Source organism: Dipteris shenzhenensis, chromosome 1, assembly GCF_047967505.1.
Source record: "Dipteris shenzhenensis isolate YYH24624 ecotype China chromosome 1, Dip_SZ_1.0, whole genome shotgun sequence".
Lineage (NCBI taxonomy): Eukaryota > Viridiplantae > Streptophyta > Polypodiopsida > Gleicheniales > Dipteridaceae > Dipteris > Dipteris shenzhenensis.
The window spans coordinates 23,245,948-23,265,091 of record NC_141596.1 but is presented as its reverse complement, the minus strand read 5'-3'; the positions used below and the strand labels follow the sequence as shown (position 1 = coordinate 23,265,091).

General features: G+C 44.9%; 1 protein-coding gene across 2 annotated transcripts in view; it reads right to left on the bottom strand.

Annotated features, from left to right (window-relative positions):
* Positions 1-2,685: 2,685 nt before the first annotated feature.
* Positions 2,686-19,144, bottom strand: part of LOC147905559 (uncharacterized protein At2g34160-like) — a 67,511-nt gene continuing 51,052 nt past the window's right edge. The window contains exons 4-5 of one of the 2 annotated variants that reach the window (XM_087380581.1): positions 3,583-3,647; positions 2,686-3,263 (exon numbers count right to left, since the gene is read on the bottom strand). In XM_087380581.1, coding sequence (XP_087236707.1) covers positions 3,171-3,263; positions 3,583-3,647 — 158 coding nt within the window. In that variant the 3' untranslated portion in view covers positions 2,686-3,170. The remainder of the gene's footprint in view (positions 3,264-3,582; positions 3,648-19,144) is intronic. The other variant, XM_087380589.1, reaches the window with a different exon arrangement.

Sequence of the window (19,144 nt, the reverse complement as noted above, 5' to 3'; positions counted from 1 at the left end):
ATCGTCTCCATCCAGGCCATTGGTGCAAAGGTCTCGTCGTAAGCTAGACATTCAGCCGATGAGTAACCCTTGGCCACCAACCTTGCCTTGTGCTTGTCGAGTGTACCACAAAAGTGGCTGGACTGCTTCGGGGAAAAGCATTCAGCAAGGTGCTGGGCTGACCTGGTCGGTATTTGACCCGACCTGTAGGTTGGTTGACTGCCAGGTCAGGAGACCTGGAACAGTCCAAAATTGTTACCTGTTGGGCAGTCCTTTCAGGCGCCTAAAAGGAAACTTATTTTCTGCCCGTATTTCTTCTGACAAGTTGCTGGGCACAACCCTAGTCTGCTGAGAACTGCTCAGATGCAGTTCAGCCTAGCCTCACCTGCCTACAGATATCTGCACTACACTGCCGTGATGTCTCCTCCTCATATATGGGGGCTCAACAGGTGGGTCAGTGATCTTTTCTAACGCTCTCCTTAAACATCAACCATAGCAACCTCATTTCGTGTGTCTATCAAAAACATTTGTCCTTGAGTAGCTAGACTTTAGCGTCATGTTCTGCAATAGATTAAATTGACTGTAAGCTAGATAGCAAATCTAGGCACATACTACACATTGCCAACAGACTTGATCTGATCATTACGCATTCTAATCAGTACCACACTTACCCCTTTTTAACTTTCAAGTACCCACCATATGCTTGCCCAATGTCTTCAATAATCATCGAGTCAAAAACATGAGCTTATTTGTTGTCATGTGACTTGATGCTCACTATCAACATATTATGTATTCTTTTATTCATTACTTGAGTCCAAAGGAACAACGATAAATGCGTGATTATAAGCGTTCGAAGGTTCATTATCTCTATTTTCACTTTGCATAATTTGACTGACTAGCTTTTACCTTTCCATTGGTAAACTTTTTTCGTAACAGTAGTCCTTTGCATCATGGTTAGCCTTTCAATAGTAATGGCAATCCCCTTTCTTTTGATCACAAATCTCTAAGCGAAGCCAAACATGCCTTCAATGAAAATACCCCAATGTATTGACTGTCTAAAATATGTCTTCCAAAGTCTTGCAATCTTTTTATACAAACTCGACCATCAACTGAAAGTATCATGTTGTCCGTTACTGATGAATTAAGCACAATAAGTGCTTAATGAGGTTTCAACCTGCTAGTAGGGATCTGAAGTATGAAATCCAGTTGTCCTTTTCACATCCTCAATAGCCATATCGTCCTATGATTTTTTTAAATATATTAATAGTTCATGTACGTCTTCATGGATCTTTTGCATCTTGAAATTCTGGACAAATTCGATTCACGAAATTTGGTTGGCATTGTACCTGCATTCTATTTCTTCCAACACCTCAGTTACTATTCATTGCACAATTCAACACCAATGATAATTTTTCAGCCTCTAGAGTGACCAATACTACATTGACTTTGCCAATTCTTTCTCAATGCCTGACAACCTGTTTTCTGTGTATGTCTTGGAACTCCTTCAAGCAACTCCATGCAGCCCGAAAACCACTTCCAAAATGCTCTTCTGGGGGCTCCACTGATTTTGCAACTCTTTTCTATTTAATTCAAAACACCGATCAGCCCCTAAGGGAGGGGACCTTGGGGAGACAGCAGAGGCAATAGTCCTTTGAGTACAAGGCACAGAGCAGCTCCTCAACCTATTATGGTTAGGAAGAGCTCGTTGAGATACAGCTAGAGGTCAAATCAACCACCCCAACGCCCACACAAAAGGCCCCTTATAGCCAAAGGATGGGATGTAAAAGCTGCTAACCATCTTATAGCCTCGCACATCTAGGTAACAAGGTGGAGCCCTATAATGGGTGGGAAATCAATCCATCCATTGATGACTTCACCTCCTTGATGGCATCTAGCTTGATGTTGTTACCATGCTTTCCTCCTTCTGGGAGCATGGGCAGGAGGGCTCTCACATGGACCCTAAGCACCATGAGTATTTAGACAGACATGGCCTGTGGGCACATTCACAAATTCACAAAGTGCCCCTAATGGCTCCTTGTAACTGACCCACGGCTATCACCCTAGTGATACCTGTTAATTTCTATCTGGCCTTTTGTAAGCATAAAACTCGTTCCTTTTTTCTTGCAACAATGACCCCCGCGCCTCCCGGCCCTCCACCATGGGGGATGTGAATCTGCTAGTCATCAGTGACTCCACCTCCTTGGTGGCATTTGCTTTACACCCTGTGCTCCAGCGAGAAGCATGGGCAGGAGGGCTCTCACATTGCCCTTAGGTACCATGAGTGTTTTGGACAGACATGGCCTACAAGCATATTCCATACTTCACAAACTACCCCTAACTGGCTCTTTGCAGCTGACCTAGGGTTATTAGTGAGCCACAATCCTAATTGACCAACCTGCAATGGCTCGTCCACAGCACCTTCATGATAACTGTTAATTTCTATCTGATCTTTTCTAAGCATGATAAATTTATGGCAAAACAACCCCCGCACCCCCACACAACCCCCCTTAAGGAAGCTTTATTCCCCACAACTAACCAAGCCTAACAGATCTTGGGCATCTCACATCATGGCACCAAGAGAGTGAGAGAGTTATATGCGCATTGATTTCCCAACCGAAAACAATCGTGACAACAGCAATTCGTCTTCCCTCGTTTACCTGCAAAGATATCCTCAACAACTACCACCCTTCACAACAACTCCTGATATGAGTTCCAGCCGTCCATGCTGCTAAGTTTTGTATCAGTAAGTCAATTCAGTGCATTGCACAGAAAGAATAAATAATGTCATCTCCATGATGTTGTATTTTATACATAGAAAAGTTCCTTTTCTTCAGAAAGAAACTAAAAAAATAAAATGTGTGAGCAGGCAGAGCAGTCACCTTATGGCCACCCCTTCTACTGTCCCTCAGCACGCAAATAGTTGCCAATAGCAATCAGCATCAAATCCACACTAACAGAAATACATGGAACTCAGTGAACTGCTATGGCACAGCAAAAATATCCATTTGTATTTATAAACCACCCTGAATCGGACTCCGCCTGTCCGCATGGCAGTCACAAAATTATGTAAACAGTTATACCTAGAAATACCTGCAAAATTTATATACACCTCAACAAGAATGCAATGCCTTAGCAGATACTATTGGACTGACAGACTATACCCTCAGTCTCAATTTACACAATAGAAAAATTCAATCAACTTCTTCAGAGACATCTGTGTCAACTCCAACTGCAGCTGCCATCAGTTCATCAAACTGATTGGATTTCCCTAAAATTATATTCACCTGCAGAGAAACTCCAGTTTAATGCACTAAAATTTCATATTGAGAACCAGACACGTCATACATGGTGATCTCTTCTCAGGAGTTTTAGCATCGCCACACTTGTGGCGGATCAAACTCACAAGACCTGGGAGAAAGGGAATATGACCCAAGCCTGCACTATCCTGTCCCCTCTGTGGTAAAATGGAAGTGCTAGTTGGCATCATATTGTTTTCTCACGACTCTACTTCATTGTGCTTAGTTTGCTCTTATGGGTATTTACAATCACCATGCTGACCAACCATGAGATTATACTTGCAAGTTTATAAGGTGGAAAGTGTACCTTAGCTTTCTGGATCGTGCGTCCCCTTGTCTCATCCATTATGTCCACCGTAGACGTTGCAATTCCTGCATGAAACATATTGTGTAACTGCTTTACTGTGATTTACATCAAATTTTGCAGCGCTTCTCTATTAGCTTAAAAGAGTAGACACTATCTTTATTATGGGAAATTCTTTGAGCAAAGAGGACTGTTACAATATCATACATAGAGTTAATTAAAAGAACCATAGAGAAAATGAAGAAATCAATACAAATAGCTTGTCAGCAAATCACAGCAAGATTGAGCAATTCATTGTCATTCATCACCAGATTTGTTCCACATATAGCTACATGAGCGTCCAGCAATTCAGGGATCCACTCAAGTGTTGCCATTCAGCTCTCAAATCTCAAACTAGTGCATGAATTTTTTCCCTTCCAATTATTGAGGACATCATACATACTATCTTTCTTGATCCATCTAAGAAATAACATTTTTTTCACTTAACTGCTGCCATAGCATTTTCACTGCAGTCTTGGGAAGGATTCCCAAACTATATGAGACCAGATGGATACACAAAAGCGCGGAGAAAAACGAATCTCCCCCCCTCTGAGATAGATGATCATACAATCTATGGCTTTTCACTAGGAAGGCACAGCTGTGCAGAACGAATCAGGAAGAAATAATAAGTTAAAAAACTCCAAGATCTCTAGACCACCAACCTGGAGACGCTCAGGTTAGAAAGGTAATTGTTCCTCACGAATACATTTACATCTTAAAACAATGAGGATCAAAAAAGTCTTGCAGTGCTGAGAAGGATTTCCCCAAACTATACGATAGCAGATGGATGCACAAAAGGCGGAGAAAATCAAATATGTCCCTCTCTATGCCAGATTATCGTACAAATCTATGGCTTTTCACTGGGAAGACACAGCTGTGCAGAGTTAATGAGGAAGAAAGAACAAGGTTAGAAAGTTAATTGATCCCTTTTATCATTACTTGCATCTTTCATGACATAAACTCTCTTGGGTGGCAGCCTCATGAAACCAAAAAATGCCATTTGTCAATACCAAGTTGACCTCATCCTTCCAAAAGATGCAAGCTTACACTAAATTTTGTACTCATTATTGCCACTAGCCCTGCAGCATTAGCCTCCTCATGAGACGTGCAACCTCCAATTGTAAGTTTTTTGAGGTAGGGGCATTGGATACATAAGGCATGCAGCCATGTTTCAAAATCAGGAGAAATCACCGTTCACTTGTTCTTTAGCAAAAAGACTAATAGTTTCTGCAGCAAGTTCAGCCTCTTTCATGTATTCAGATTCTATCCATTACTGGGCACTACGGACGAATTGCTTCATAATAACAGGATTAGGGTCTTCTCCCAAACTAAGGAGTGACATTATCACATCTCAACGTTGTAGACCCATCGTCTTGTTGCTCCTTGTCCTTAGCTTACTTGGAACCAACTCCAGCCTATGCTTTATAGCCGGGTTCTTTTAAATCTTTGCTCTGAAGCTTTGCCTTCTATTATTGATAGTGGTGGGTGGGCAATGGTTGATTTGCCAAAGTTGAGCAATTTGTTGACATGAGATAAGACATTCATAGTTTGTTAGATGGATGTAGATATTCATGTAGCGTTTGATTACAATGATTCCTGCATTCTCTGGCTGTGATGTTTTTCAGATGATTCACTTCTGCGTTTGGAAGCCTCCAATGAAAATATTAGAATGGCTCTCAACATTGTCCAATTCTTTACTGATGCCTTAGATTCTAAAACCTAGAATGATATGCCTGACAGAGGATGATACTTTGGACAAGTCCAGATGGGGATGCGAGATAGTTAACAAAGGACAAGTATTCATACAACTGAGCTACCCAATGGGGAAGGACTTTGCTGACTCATTCATTGACAGGCAGGAAATAGAATTCTGTAAGTGGGACAATGTCCTCTAACCCTTTCATTCCAGTGTGACCATTGTAAATATGATCTTGCTGGCAAGGCTGCATTTCTATGCGCACCGGGTTGACTTGAGGACTTCTCATTGGAAAAGAGTCCTTAGATATGCAAAGGCATTCCTGTGGAAGAGTAAGCACGGCAAGAAGTCATGCTCCCTTTTGGCATGGAGCACACTGTGCGGACAAAAAGGGGATGGGGGGCTGGGCATATTGGACATGCAGATCCATGCAACAGCCAACATTGCTAGGTCCATGAGGATCTTTCACAGCCATGGACCATTATGTTTAAAGAGCTCACAAGGTTCATGGCATTGAGCTGTCATGGTGGCAAGTGGCAGGGGGCTGTCTTGGTTGGAAAAATTTGTATCCGGTGCCCGATTGTCTACAAGAGCATGCCCTTTGTAATGTTCTTGGTGAAATTATGGAAGGAGACCATGCATTTGGTGAATCCTTGAGGTTTACTGGGAGCTCCCTTCTCATGTACAACATATCATGGTCCCCACTGTTTAAAGTCCAAAGAGAGGGCTACTGTAGTGAGATAGGATACATCTGGGAATCGGGAGATGAGGAGAGATAGTGGGATATGAGGCTCTGAAGGCATGGCACTTCTTTTTAGATCACATCTGAGACCATGTATATCTATGATGCGGAAGGAGAAGCATGCATGATAGATGTGGATATGCGTTCAATCACCTAACACAAGGCCAATTTTCATTGCAGTATGCTACTTCCCTCCAGATACATCATCCTATGCACATGAGGAGTTTTCTAGACCGGGGGAGATCCTCCTATTAGATGACTTTAATGCACGTACGGGGAGCAAACAAGTTGGTTTACTTGACTTTGGGTCAGACCCCCTCAAAGTACCAGAGATAGGTCTAGTAGAGCTTGGGATAGTGAGGCACTCAAAGGATGCACCACATGTGACAAGGTATGGGAGATTCTAGATTTGCGGGCAGTACACGACATGTTCATATATAACGGTCTTCATAGATAGCCGTTACCCAGAGGGCTTAGTTGTTCCCCACATGGAGGAGGGACTAGTACAACGGACTACTTGATAGGTTGCCCAATTTTTGTGTCGCGAGGACATGATTTTATAGTCCCCACCCCCACTCGGCACTAACCACTCCTACTTGTCATTCAGCATCTCAACTGCTACGCCAAACACAAGACTTGGAAACCCTCCTCCCCCATGTTTAGATAGACTTTGATCATGCCCTTGATGCAGTTTATGTGAGTCACCTGTCCTATGGGAAATCGACCTCCTTTGGGATGATGCTGACCTCGCTCATACCTCAGATACTATTGTATCAGTGGTTGAAGATGCCACCACCAGATCCTGTTGGAGATAAGTGCACACTAAGTGTACTATTTCCTAGTCTACATTTGTCTAAGTCTAAGTCTAGTCTTTATGTCTTGAGTGTGTGCCATGTGGCACTTCTACAATTATCCCATAAGCACTCTTGCTTTATGTCTTGTACTTTGGCCCATATATTCATGGGTCACATCATTGTAATCCATATGTCTAGCTTGTGTCTTGTCTACACTCTTCTCAAGGTATTTCTTGTCTTTCAATCTTGTTATTTCATTTCCAGTTTCTAGTTCTAGTTCTTGCTTCCATATTCCAACATGGTATCAGAGCTAGGTTGATCCTTCTTCTCTCCCCTCAGTCTACCTCTTCTCAGATCTCTCCCCCGCTGTAGATCTGCCCCTCTTTTCAGATTTCTCCCTCTTCTCATTTCTCCCTCTCTCTGCCCCGCCATTGCGCGCCAGATCTGTGCACCAGATCTGTGTGTTTCCGCTCCAGATCTGCGCCAGATCTGCGCACCATTTCTGCCAGATCTGAGTGCCATATCTGCGCAGTTCAGCCACAGATCTGCGCGCCAGATCTGCGCAGTCCTGCTGTCGCTCCTGCATCAACATACCTGCTATCCGTACAGATCAGCGCCGTCCGTACACCGACCGTACGTCGTCCGTAGTCCGTACAGTCCGTACGACTGTACGGAATCCGTACCTGCACAGGCCGACTTCTCCAGCTGCTGTTCGAAATCTGCTCCATCTTCACGGAGATCTGCGCCATCTGGTCGACCTCCTGGACTGCGCCCTTTTTTGCACCTCTACCTCTGCCTGGGATTAAGGTACTGTGCTTTGCCTCTTTCAAGTTTGCTGAGCAGTCTCTCTTTTTGCTGGTTCCTCCTGCTTCGATGGGCTGTCATATGCTATGGCCTTGACAAAGTGGTGAGAGAACCGGCTTCTTGGATCTCTCCTCTCATTTATTTCTGCAATATTGTAAGGGAATAGACACTACCCTTGCATCCTAGCAAGAGGTAAGACCTTCCCACATGGCATCTTCCTCTCATTCTCTCATATCTATCGACAAATTCAATGGGTCCAACTTTCATACTTGGCAAATCAAAATCAAGTGCCATCTTATGAAAGAAGGTCTTTGGGACATTGTTTACCGTGCTGCTCCTGAAGGTCCCTCTGAGCAAGTTGTCACTGCCAAGAACGACAAAGCCTATGCTATCATATTGCTCGGCCTTGGAGATGATCACATTCATCACATCTCCGACATACAGTCTGCTCCTCAAGCATGGATCACTTTGGATACCCTTTTTGGAGCCCCATCTAAAAACTCTAAGATTGCACTTATGATCTCATTCTTTGATCTACATATGCAGGAAGGAGCTACTATAGCCTCTCGTGTCAATTATCTTCGCAGTCTTATGGTTCAGCTTGCGTCACTCAAGTCTCCCATCTCCAAAGATATTGCTATTGCTGTGCTTCTCAAAAGCTTACCTGACACCTATGCTATTCTTGTCATTACCTTCAAGTATCATAATAATCCTTCTCTTGAGGGTATCATCAATGCTCTCCAAGAGGAAGAAAGAACTCAACAACGAAAGGTAACTGACACTGCATTTTTAGCAAAGAAAGGAAGTTCTAAGGTAAGAAAGCCTTGCACCCATTGTGGCAAAACTAATCATATGGAGAAGGACTGTTTCAAGGCTCATCCATGCACCATTTGTGGCCGTGATAATCACCGGGAGAGGGACTGCTACTCCAAAGTCTCTACATCAGCCCCTGCATCTACCTCAGCCCATGTTGCTGCAACATCTCCATCAGCTGATCCTGCTATTCCTTCCTCACATGATGAGAAGTGGGCTTTCTGATTACTTCTATGTCTTGTCTACCACCTTGACCACCGATGATGTAGGTCAAGGGGTTCTAGTGTCTTGGTCTTTCTATTTGTCTACAGTCAGTCTTCTGTCTATCTAGTCTTGTCTGTCTGTCTATTTGTCTATCAATCTGACTGTGTTTTAGATCCATCTTGTCCCTACCCTTGTGGACCCATATGAGGATATCACTTGAGGAGGGGTGTCTCAGGATCTTTTGTCTGTCATGTTTTCTATCTTGTCTCTCAGTCTATCAGTCTTTATGTCTGTCTTCTAGTCTTGTCTTTCTGTCTTACTCCTAGTGTCCACTTAAGGAGGGTGTTGGAGATAAGTGCACACTAAGTGTACTATTTCCTAGTCTACATTTGTCTAAGTCTAAGTCTAGTCTTTATGTCTTGAGTGTGTGCCATGTGGCACTTCTACAATTATCCCATAAGCACTCTTGCTTTATGTCTTGTACTTTGGCCCATATATTCATGGGTCACATCATTGTAATCCATCTGTCTAGCTTGTGTCTTGTCTACACTCTTCTCAAGGTATTTCTTGTCTTTCAATCTTGTTATTTCATTTCCAGTTTCTAGTTCTAGTTCTTGCTTCCATATTCCAACAGATCCCTCCCCATGACTCAATCCATAACATGCCCCCCAGCTGGAAAGGTGCCCTAGAACCCATGGTTCGATGCTAAGTGCCGAGAGATTTATATGTGAGCGAATTTTGGAGCACTTGACGACACTTGAGGCACAATGGATTTCATGTCACCCAAGACACTGTAAGAGGCAAGCTTTCCTCTCACATAGGATGCATGAGGTGATCGGATTTTTTCAAGAAGGGGACCCACTATTGCATGAGAGCTGCTCTCTGAGGGAAAGCCACCTATCCCCCCATCATGGACCTAAGTGTCAAGCACATATACATGACGCTCTACAACATCCCGTCCATGCACCACTTGATAGTCCTCCTTCCTCCTTGCCCAAGCCCACCACATCCATCTTGTTCATAGAATATAAAGTGCGAGCTGCATTCGTTGGCTCAACAACCATAGAGCCCACGACCATGAGCGGCTGCAGACTAAGCACTTTTCACATGGATACGAGGTCTTGGCTTGGATCTTAGCTCAAATGTCAATCATGGTGTATGCCACGGCTTCAACCCCCCCCCCCCCCCCCCCCTCACTTGGAGTACCATCACCATCATGTCGATACAAAAAGCTAGAGATCCCATGGACATTGGGAGCTACCGCACTCTAATGATTGGTCACATTGGCCAATAATTAAGGGTTGGTACTAGAGAGAGATCAATTCCTACATAGAGGCGCACAAGGAAAACAGGCCTTCGGATAAGATGGGTTCTGAAGGCAACATTCTCCTCTTGATCACATCTTCACTCTTCAAGCTATCATCGAGGAGGCAAGATCAAGGTCCCAAAAAGTTAACACTTGCTTTGTAGACTTTTCGGGGGCCTTTGCCACAGTCCCACATGATCAAGAGACTTCAGGAGATGGGATCCAAGATGATTCAGAGTAAGCCCTCAGTCCCTCATCGGATAGTATAGGCTGAGTTCGCTATGACACCACTCAAAATTGATGCCATCTTTTAGATAGTGAAATATCTTCATAGGGTTTGGGCTTTGCCTAGTTGGATACTACCGAGGTTGGCACTAGAGTCATCAAGAGAGAGAGAGATTAGCATGGGCTAGTATGCACGTATATTTAGATGGTTTGCCAATCAAGGTATTCAAATGGACCGACTCCCCCTGTTCCTATACAGCTTAGATGCTCCGTCCCCCCTGATCCCACAAGATGAGATCAACCATATCATACAGTGAGATCTACTCTAGCTCTATACATCACGAACTTGGGGAAAACAAGGGGTTCCCAAGCAAGATCCAGTTCTATCATGACCGCTTTTTGAGAGCATCAAAGAATGAGTGTTTATCAAACCCCAATACCTGGAGGATAGACAAGTCTCACATGCACTGAGGATTACCATTGGACAAATGCACGTCTCATCCCATCAACTAAGAATCAAGACAAGGAGAGCCACGGGCACAATTAGAGAGTTGTGGATCTGTAGATTATGCACATTGGAGGAGGTAGAAACAGAGGAGCATTCCCTATGTACTTGCCCAACCTATTATGAGATCCATGGATGTACCATTGTCTCTTTGGGGAGGGGCACAATTTTGGGCCACTATATTGGCTGATCCACTTTCATGACCAGGTTTGCATTAGTCTCTATCTAATTAAGATGCAACAACACATAGAAACCCTATTGAGATAGATCAAACAGCATGCTGGAGGTGACAATGCCACAAGAGATAGAGATAGATCGACCACTAGGACATGTCACATATTTCTACACATGTGAGTCAACCCTAGGACATGATGGTAGAGGAAGAGGAGCTAACTAACATGAGGGCAGACTGGATCATTGGGAAGAGCCGACAGAGAGATGTGGAATCAAACACATAGAGACCACACATGATACAGAGATTTACTAGAGCACACGCGATGGGCGTCCAGCCATCCCAACTCTACTCACAGGGGTAATATCAGAGTCAAGGTGTCACTGCCGCCATGGCTCACCAGATATAGAGATCACAAAAACCACACACCACCAACTCCAACGAGAGACAACCCAATAGGGGGAGATACGCGATTTCTTCACGCCCCATCGGAGAGCTACCACGGCACAAAGATCATAGATGACACTCAATCACATCTCTTGTCATGTCAAGATTTGGAGTTCTGTATTTTGAGTACTAGTTTTGAGGTTTTAAGTTTCTTTAGTACAGTACTTGGCAATGGCTCTAGCCAGCCCTTTGCCTCCACCCATAGTAGCTTGTATGGGTTACCTTTTTTTAGTGTACCTTGTCTCATAGGCTCACCAAGCCTACCGAAGGCGTTAATACATCTTAACAAGGATAGGAGCATGTGCCTTTCAACAAACCTGTTAGGATTAGACACTTCTTGAATCAACATATTTGGATATGCTTTGAAAAAACGTAAAAATATAGCCTGTGAGATATGCAGAGTCAATAAAGAAATGTTTTTACATTTTGCCAAGAACGTATTTCAAGAGTTGCTTCTAGAAACGTTTGTTTGGGAATAATAAGAATGGCTGGTCCCACAGACAGAAAACACTGGTCCAGTCACCTGGATGAATTTGTCGGCCGATAGCCAAGGTCCTCCCATCGTTACCCTTTATATTTTGCATTCTCTCTCTCGACAGCAATAGTGTGATGTATTCTTGTTCCAAACAACAGGGACCACCCGAGCCAACGCTTTACTCTTGATATGGCCCACCAAACACATAGAGATCACGGAGACCACGTCCCCCGCCACAACGAGAGATGACTTGATAGACGTAGATACGAGACATTTTCGCAGCCCACAGGAGAGCCACCATGGCGCCAAGCTATGTACTTTGAGTTCCTTGAGCACTAGTATCTTTTTAGCACTAGCTTTTTGAGCACTAGTTTTGAGTTTTGATCTTTTTCAGCATAGCACTCAGCAAGGCCCTAACCCACAATGGCTTGTATCAGTTACCTTTGGATTGTACTTTGTCGCATACGCCCGCCACGACTCCCGAAGACGGTAATACATCTTCTCTCTCTCTCTCTCTCTCTCTCTCTCACAGGACCTAAAAAAATGGTTCAAGAAGTGGGAAGTAGAAGAGTATTTAAACTACTCTTCAGAGGAGATTGATGAAGAGGCTTTTCATTATGACCTGCTGAATGCACTACACAGGAAATGGCAAACAGCAGAAAACAAAGATAAATTTGAGTACTATCGCACATATATCAACCCCGAATATTGGTCAATTTATACAGGAAGGGAGACAACAACGCAGAAGTACATATGTACACCTATAGCAGTGCATAAACGGAGGGCTTTAGCCTCACTTCGCACCCGATCACACCAGCTGCAAATAGAAACAGGGGGATGGAAAAAGATGCCAAGGGAGAGTAGAATATGCCAACTATGTGATCAAGGTATGGTTGAAACAGAAGAACACATGGTAATGATATGCCCTCACTATGCACACATTAGGGAAGAGTTCAATCACCTCCTTGAGGGACATAACAAACTGGCTGATTTGCTGCATAAAGGGTCACCTTCAGCTTTAGGAACATTTGTGTATAAGCTCTTCAAGCATAGGAATCCACCTGAATCCTAGAAGGTGGTTTCTCTTTCCACCCTCCCATCTTCGGGAGGAGCTTTCATGTACTTGTGATATTGTATTGCTAGGTCCCATAGGCCGGTTTTGGTCTTCAGAGGACGATAATATATTCTTCTTCTTCTTCTTCTCTCTCTCTCTCTCTCTCTCTCTCTCTCTCTTTCTCCAGTCCCTTCTTTGCCCCCATAATGAAGGGAACAGGGGGATGAGGATAGGAGACTAGGCAGGAGACCCCTCGATCCAAATCTACATACGCGTGGAGATGGGGAAGGGGAACGGTAACAAGGCGAAAACACAAAAGCAACTCAATCTGGAGGACTTCAACAAACACAGCAACCGGAGCGGTTTGACAGTGGACAGCACCACGGCCCAGAAGAAAGGGGCCCACCCAAAGCCCATGCCGCTCACCACATCCTCGACCTCTATGGTTACCACCACTATTTCACCACCATCATCCGCCTCATCATCTACGCCACCTCTCTCCTCCCCCTCTCCTGCATCATCATCACAGGTGTCCTCTCCAGTAGCCTCACCACTGGCCCCACCAGCCACGGCTCCACAGTACTTTCCCCTCGTATCACCTCTACCTCTCAGTCAACCACCCTTCATCACCTCGTCCGGCCTCGCTACTCCTACATATCACTCCCCCGCCCAGATCATACTATCCCCACCCTCAGTACAACCTCAACAGCCCACCTTCATTCCAACCTCAGCAGCCCACCTTCATTCCAACCCCTCTCGAAATCCAGTTCCCACCTAGACCAGGACATCTTAGGCCCCCGCCAAATGCTTGGGACTCCCTATTGGCTGAGATACATAGCATCCGGGCCCGTCAGGCAGAGCTAATACATTACACCCAGGAGCAGGCCCGATACACCCAGGAGCAGGCCCGCATTATACACGAGCATGGCACCCTTATCCAGGGACTCAGACACGACATCACACAGCTTCGAGAGGAGCTCGGGACCCTCAGAGCAGCGCCTGGAGGGACCCCAGTCACAGAGATGGAGGCACAGATAGCCACGATACAGTCAGCTATAGCAAAGACGACTAGATGGGTGGACGTGGCAAAATGGGAGCCCGCAAAGGCAACCGTTTCAGCCGCCATACAGGAGCAACAGCAGAGGGCTTCGAAGGCCCTCAACATCCGGATACGATGGATCAAGCGAGACAGCACCAACACCACTACGACGCCCATGGACGAGACGATCACCTTTGTGACCACCACCATGGGGGTCCCCGACCATGGCATAGAGGGAGCATGGCGTGTTGGGAGAGATCCCAACCGAGAGCAGCCCCTAGTCATTCGCTTCAGAGATTCACATGCTCAACTAGCGACACTCCGACGTCGAGCCTCTCTACGAGAGCATCCCACCCTGTCCATGGACGAGGATTTGACGCCACTACACATTGAGGAGCGACGAGTTCTTCTGCAGCAGCGGGATGTTGCCCGCAAGGAGGGGAAATGGGCCGTGGTCCGAGATGGTAGGTTGTTGACCGACACCCGTCGGGCTCCCACCCGTACCCCCTAGGGGGACGGGGCCTATGAGACTCAAGTTTCCGAGACCCTAGACTGCACCATTTGAAACTGTAATGGTACCTTATGGTCAGGACCTCTTCGGATCGACACGGGCCTGTTACACCATATGGACATGCGCTCCTTGATTTGGGCAAGATGCATGATCTCATCATCTACAACGGGCTCGACCTATGGCCCTCCTCAGGTGGTTTTACTTGCTTCCCACACGGGGGAGGCACTAGTGTAGTAGATTACATCATGGGATCCCCTACCTTCACTTCATGTATCACCGACTTCACCGTAGCACCACTCCCTCCAGGAGCTGATCACACATACCTATTCTTCACTATCGCCACCCCACGCTTAGCCACACCACACACACCACATAGGAAGCACGACACCTACCACGACATACACTTTGATCACAGCCTCTCACCGGCCTACTCTAGATGCCTAAACAGACTCCTAACCTACATCGATCACATTTCACTCATAGAGGACCGTGCTGCCCTGATTAGTCGCACACTCCACAAGGCTGCCCAACGGATCTCCATCGGACAGTTTTGGGTATCATCACACCACCTCCGCATAGAGAGCGGTAGAGCAGAGGGGATTCTTAGGGAGCATCGCTTATGCATATTGTGCAACTGTCAGGAGATTGAGTCGAAGGAGCATTTTATTTTCAGGTGCCCAGTGTACTACGAGATCCGAGGTGGCTACCACTGCCTCTTCAGAGCCGGCTCCGAGCTCCTTTCCAGATTCCTCGCCTACCCAGATCAGAGATGCCTCGTGGCCTTCATTCATGAGGAAGTCCGACATAGAGAGTACTTACATAGGCGACGGGGCTTGGCCACATCATCAGACACCTCTCAGAGCAGGATCACAGAGTTCTTCCCATCGAGTGACATTGATCGTCCAGTCTCTAGCCGCCGATGTGACAGAGACCCCGACCCGACGATCGCAACACGACACACGAGACATCGAGGGGACACAGATCACTCTGGGAAACCTCCCGTCATTGTTTAGACCCGAGATACGTCCCACGGGAGTCAAAGTGGCTCTAGTCTTGCGTCGAGCCTCGTCCAGGAGACCGAGACGCACGGCACCCCCTTGACGGGCACCTGTGTCCCATCACCGCTATGCACCAGCCAGGGGGACATGACATACGAAGGATTCCGCTTCGCTCCAGTCCTTTTCTTTTCATTGTTACATCCAGATGTATTTGATTATGTATGATCAGACTTAGGATTCAGCACGGGTGATGATGCTCATTTCAGTAGCTCCACCCTTACTGTGATTTGTATCAGGTTTTCTTTCAGTCTCATGGACCCATCGGTCTTCCGAAGACTCTAATAAAATTTCTTTCTTTCTTTCTTTCTCTCTCTCTCCCCCTCCCTTGAACAAGGGATATGTCTCTCTCTCTCTCTCTCTCTCTCTCTCTCTCTCACTTTTTTTTTTTTGGTAATTCCATGGGCTTGTATTATAATATTAATATTGTATAAGGAGACTCTCCTAAAAGTGGAGAGCCCAAATCAAAAACACAAATAAACTATCTCCATGCAGGACCTGTCTAGATCTCCTTCCTTACAGGCATCATAAACAGATTGCCTTAAGGAAGCTCTGAAGAATTCATAGGTCTGATGGAAGTGTTTGTGCAAGTATGCCATATTATGTTCAGTCCAGAAGGTCCATAGAGCCCAAAATCTAATCCAGTGAAGGAGTACAAAATCAGGTCTCAATGGAGTAGGACATCCGCCAAAAAGCCAAAAAATTTCCCAAATCTGGTATTCGGGAATCAAAGACATAAGAACCTTGAAATCTTTGCAGTCAAAAGCCTGGAGCATTGACAAAACCATAATAAGTGTGGTACTGTCTCTGCATGTGCCTGGCATCGTAAACAGGTAGCAGTGGCAGTAGCTATCTTCCTCTTAACCAAAGTAGTTCCAACTGGCAATGTTCCAGTAATGCAACGCCAAAGAAAGTCTTTGTTTGAGAGACAGCTTGGCCTTCCATAAAATACTCAAGTTCCTTGACCACCAAGAGAGGGGTTTTTGCATATGCCACAAATAATTTGCATGAGTGTGTATCCACGGCATGGGCTGCAGAAGTCTGTATGTTGTCATAGAGGTGAGTTTGCTTATAGGCACAGGGCGCATATTCAGCCCTTTGGGACATAACTTCCAATCAGCTAACTTGTTATCATGTGAGAACTGGGGAATAGGCAATAAAGGCTGTAGAAGATCTTTTATTTTCTTCCAGATAGGCCTATGGTGCATTCCAAGATTGTATTTGGCCATGATCTGAGGAAAAGTAAGAAGTTGCCTCTGATCATCTATCACATCTGCAATGCATCTGACACCCATTTTGCTCAAATTATATGATCCGACAGGCTCCTGACAAGCAAGGGGAGGATCAAAAACTGCACTCCAATATATGCTCTCACTCCTCAAAGAGTTGTTATGGGGGTTTGCAGGATCCCATTTGATATTAGATAGGACCTCGTTCCAATCATGAATGAGTGCTGAGGCAAAGGGGCAGTTTGGGATTTCCCCCATAAATTTTCCAAGTAAAAGCTCCTAGACATCCACTTCCCATTTACCATAAAAAAGTGTCTGCATAGTCTGACACATATAGGAAAGCATTCTTGTCCATGGTTGTTTTTGCTTGAAGAAGGTGAGCAGCATTGATACCTTTCGTGAGAGTGCATGATAGCGAATATTAAGCACATTCAAACCGCCACATTTCCGAGGAGAACAGATTAAGCCCATTTTCAACAAACGGAATGCCTTCTTGGAGGCCTTATTCTTCCATAGCATGTCCATGGCTTTTGACATATAGGCTGCAATTTCTTGATCTGTCCAATGTAAGAGTGGCAGAAAGAATTGTATGTATGCCATAACAATGGACTGCACAATCCTGAGGCAGACATGAAGTGGCCAAGTGGCAGTTTTCCAATAATTTAGCTTTGCATTTAGCTTGTCTAATATCCAATTAAGCTGCTGTTTTCTAGTGACCAGCCAGCCAATAGGATATACCAGGTGCCTGATCAGAACATGAGGATCTAAAATCTCTCCTGGCCAAAGTATGGCATGCCAATCTTGACTCTTTAAGGGTATGAGTTTGGATTTCTCAAAATTAACATGCAGTCCCGCTGCTAGTCCAAACAAAGATAAAGCATCCATTAAAGTGGTCAGTTCTTGCTGTGTATTTTGAGGCCTAAAAAAGGAGTCAGCTGCATATGCCTGGGCCACAAAGCTAGATACTCCTGGCAACTGTAAACCATTTAATTTCCCCTGTGAGGTAAGATGATCCATATAGATTAGCAGGGGGTGAGTGGCAATGGCATAAAGTAGCGCACTGAGAGGGCCCTTGCCTCACTGACTTACCCAATGTCCAAGATGTAGACAAATGATTGGCCAAAATACATTGGACTGAAGAGTCTTTATATAGCCAATAGATAACCTGCACCATTTTTGGCCCAAATCCCATCTTGTGCATTGTTTGTGCAATGAAATCCCACTGTCGAAAGCTTTAGCTATGTCTACCTGTAAGATTAAAACATCTTGTTCAGTGTATTTGGCATACTCAATGGCAGTCATGGCATTGGCAATGTTATCATATATCTGCCTTCTAGGCACAAATCCATATTGAAAAGGATGTAGCCCATCATGCAAAAAGGTATGCACTCTATGCACCAGCATTTTGGAGATGAGCTTATATTGCACTGGCATGAGAGTAATGGGCCTCCAGTCTGATAAAGTTTCAGAAAGATTTTTCTTCGGAATAAGCTTGGCCAGCCCATGTTTCCATGAATTAGGCATACAATTGTTGTTCCGCGCATCATTAATCATTTGTAGCATGACATCTTTAAGGTCATCCCAGAATGCCAAATAGAATTCCACTGTTAGACCATCCCATCCTGAAGATTTCCCTTTGCCAAGATGGAGCAAGGCATTATATAATTCTTCTGCTGTGAATGACTGATCCAGGGATAAGGCATCCTGCTGAAGCATGATTGGTTGGACATGTCTCAAAAGAGCTTGCCGTGCATCTATCATTGGCTGAGTTGGAGCTGAGGGGAATCCAAATAGCCGTGCATCTATCATTGGCTGAGTGGGAGCTGAGGGGGCTCCAAATAGCTTCTGAAATCGATCATAACATTCATGATCAAGATCAGATAGAGAATGAGTCCAGGTGCCATCAATCTTCCTTACTCTTAGACAGGAGCTCTTCCTCCGATGAGAATGTAACCCCTGGAAAAAAGATTTGGAAGAGCATCCTTTATCCATGAATGGTGTCATCCGTGCACGGACTTGCCACTTGTTGAGTTTCCTTTGATTGTTTTCTTGTAACAATGATCGATAATGCAATAAACTCTGTTGTTGGACTGGAGATAAATTCTGAACCTGTGATAACTCTGTGAGGGACTGCACTTAATATTTGGCATCTATTATTTTTTTCCTCCAATCAGCCATATATGATCTGCCATATAGCATAATAACATGCTGAATACGGTGCACAAAGTAATCCGATGCATAATTCAAGTCATAATGGGCATGTGCCTGCAATGGGGCAACGGCATCCTGTATCATATTTCTGAAAGAGGCATGCTGAAAATATGCTGCATTTACATGTTTGAGCCGGATAGTATGAGCAGGCAAATCATGAGTAGGCATACCAAAATCCAATGTCAACCAAACAGATTTGGAAGAGCATCCTTTATCCATGAATGGTGTCATCCGTGCACGGACT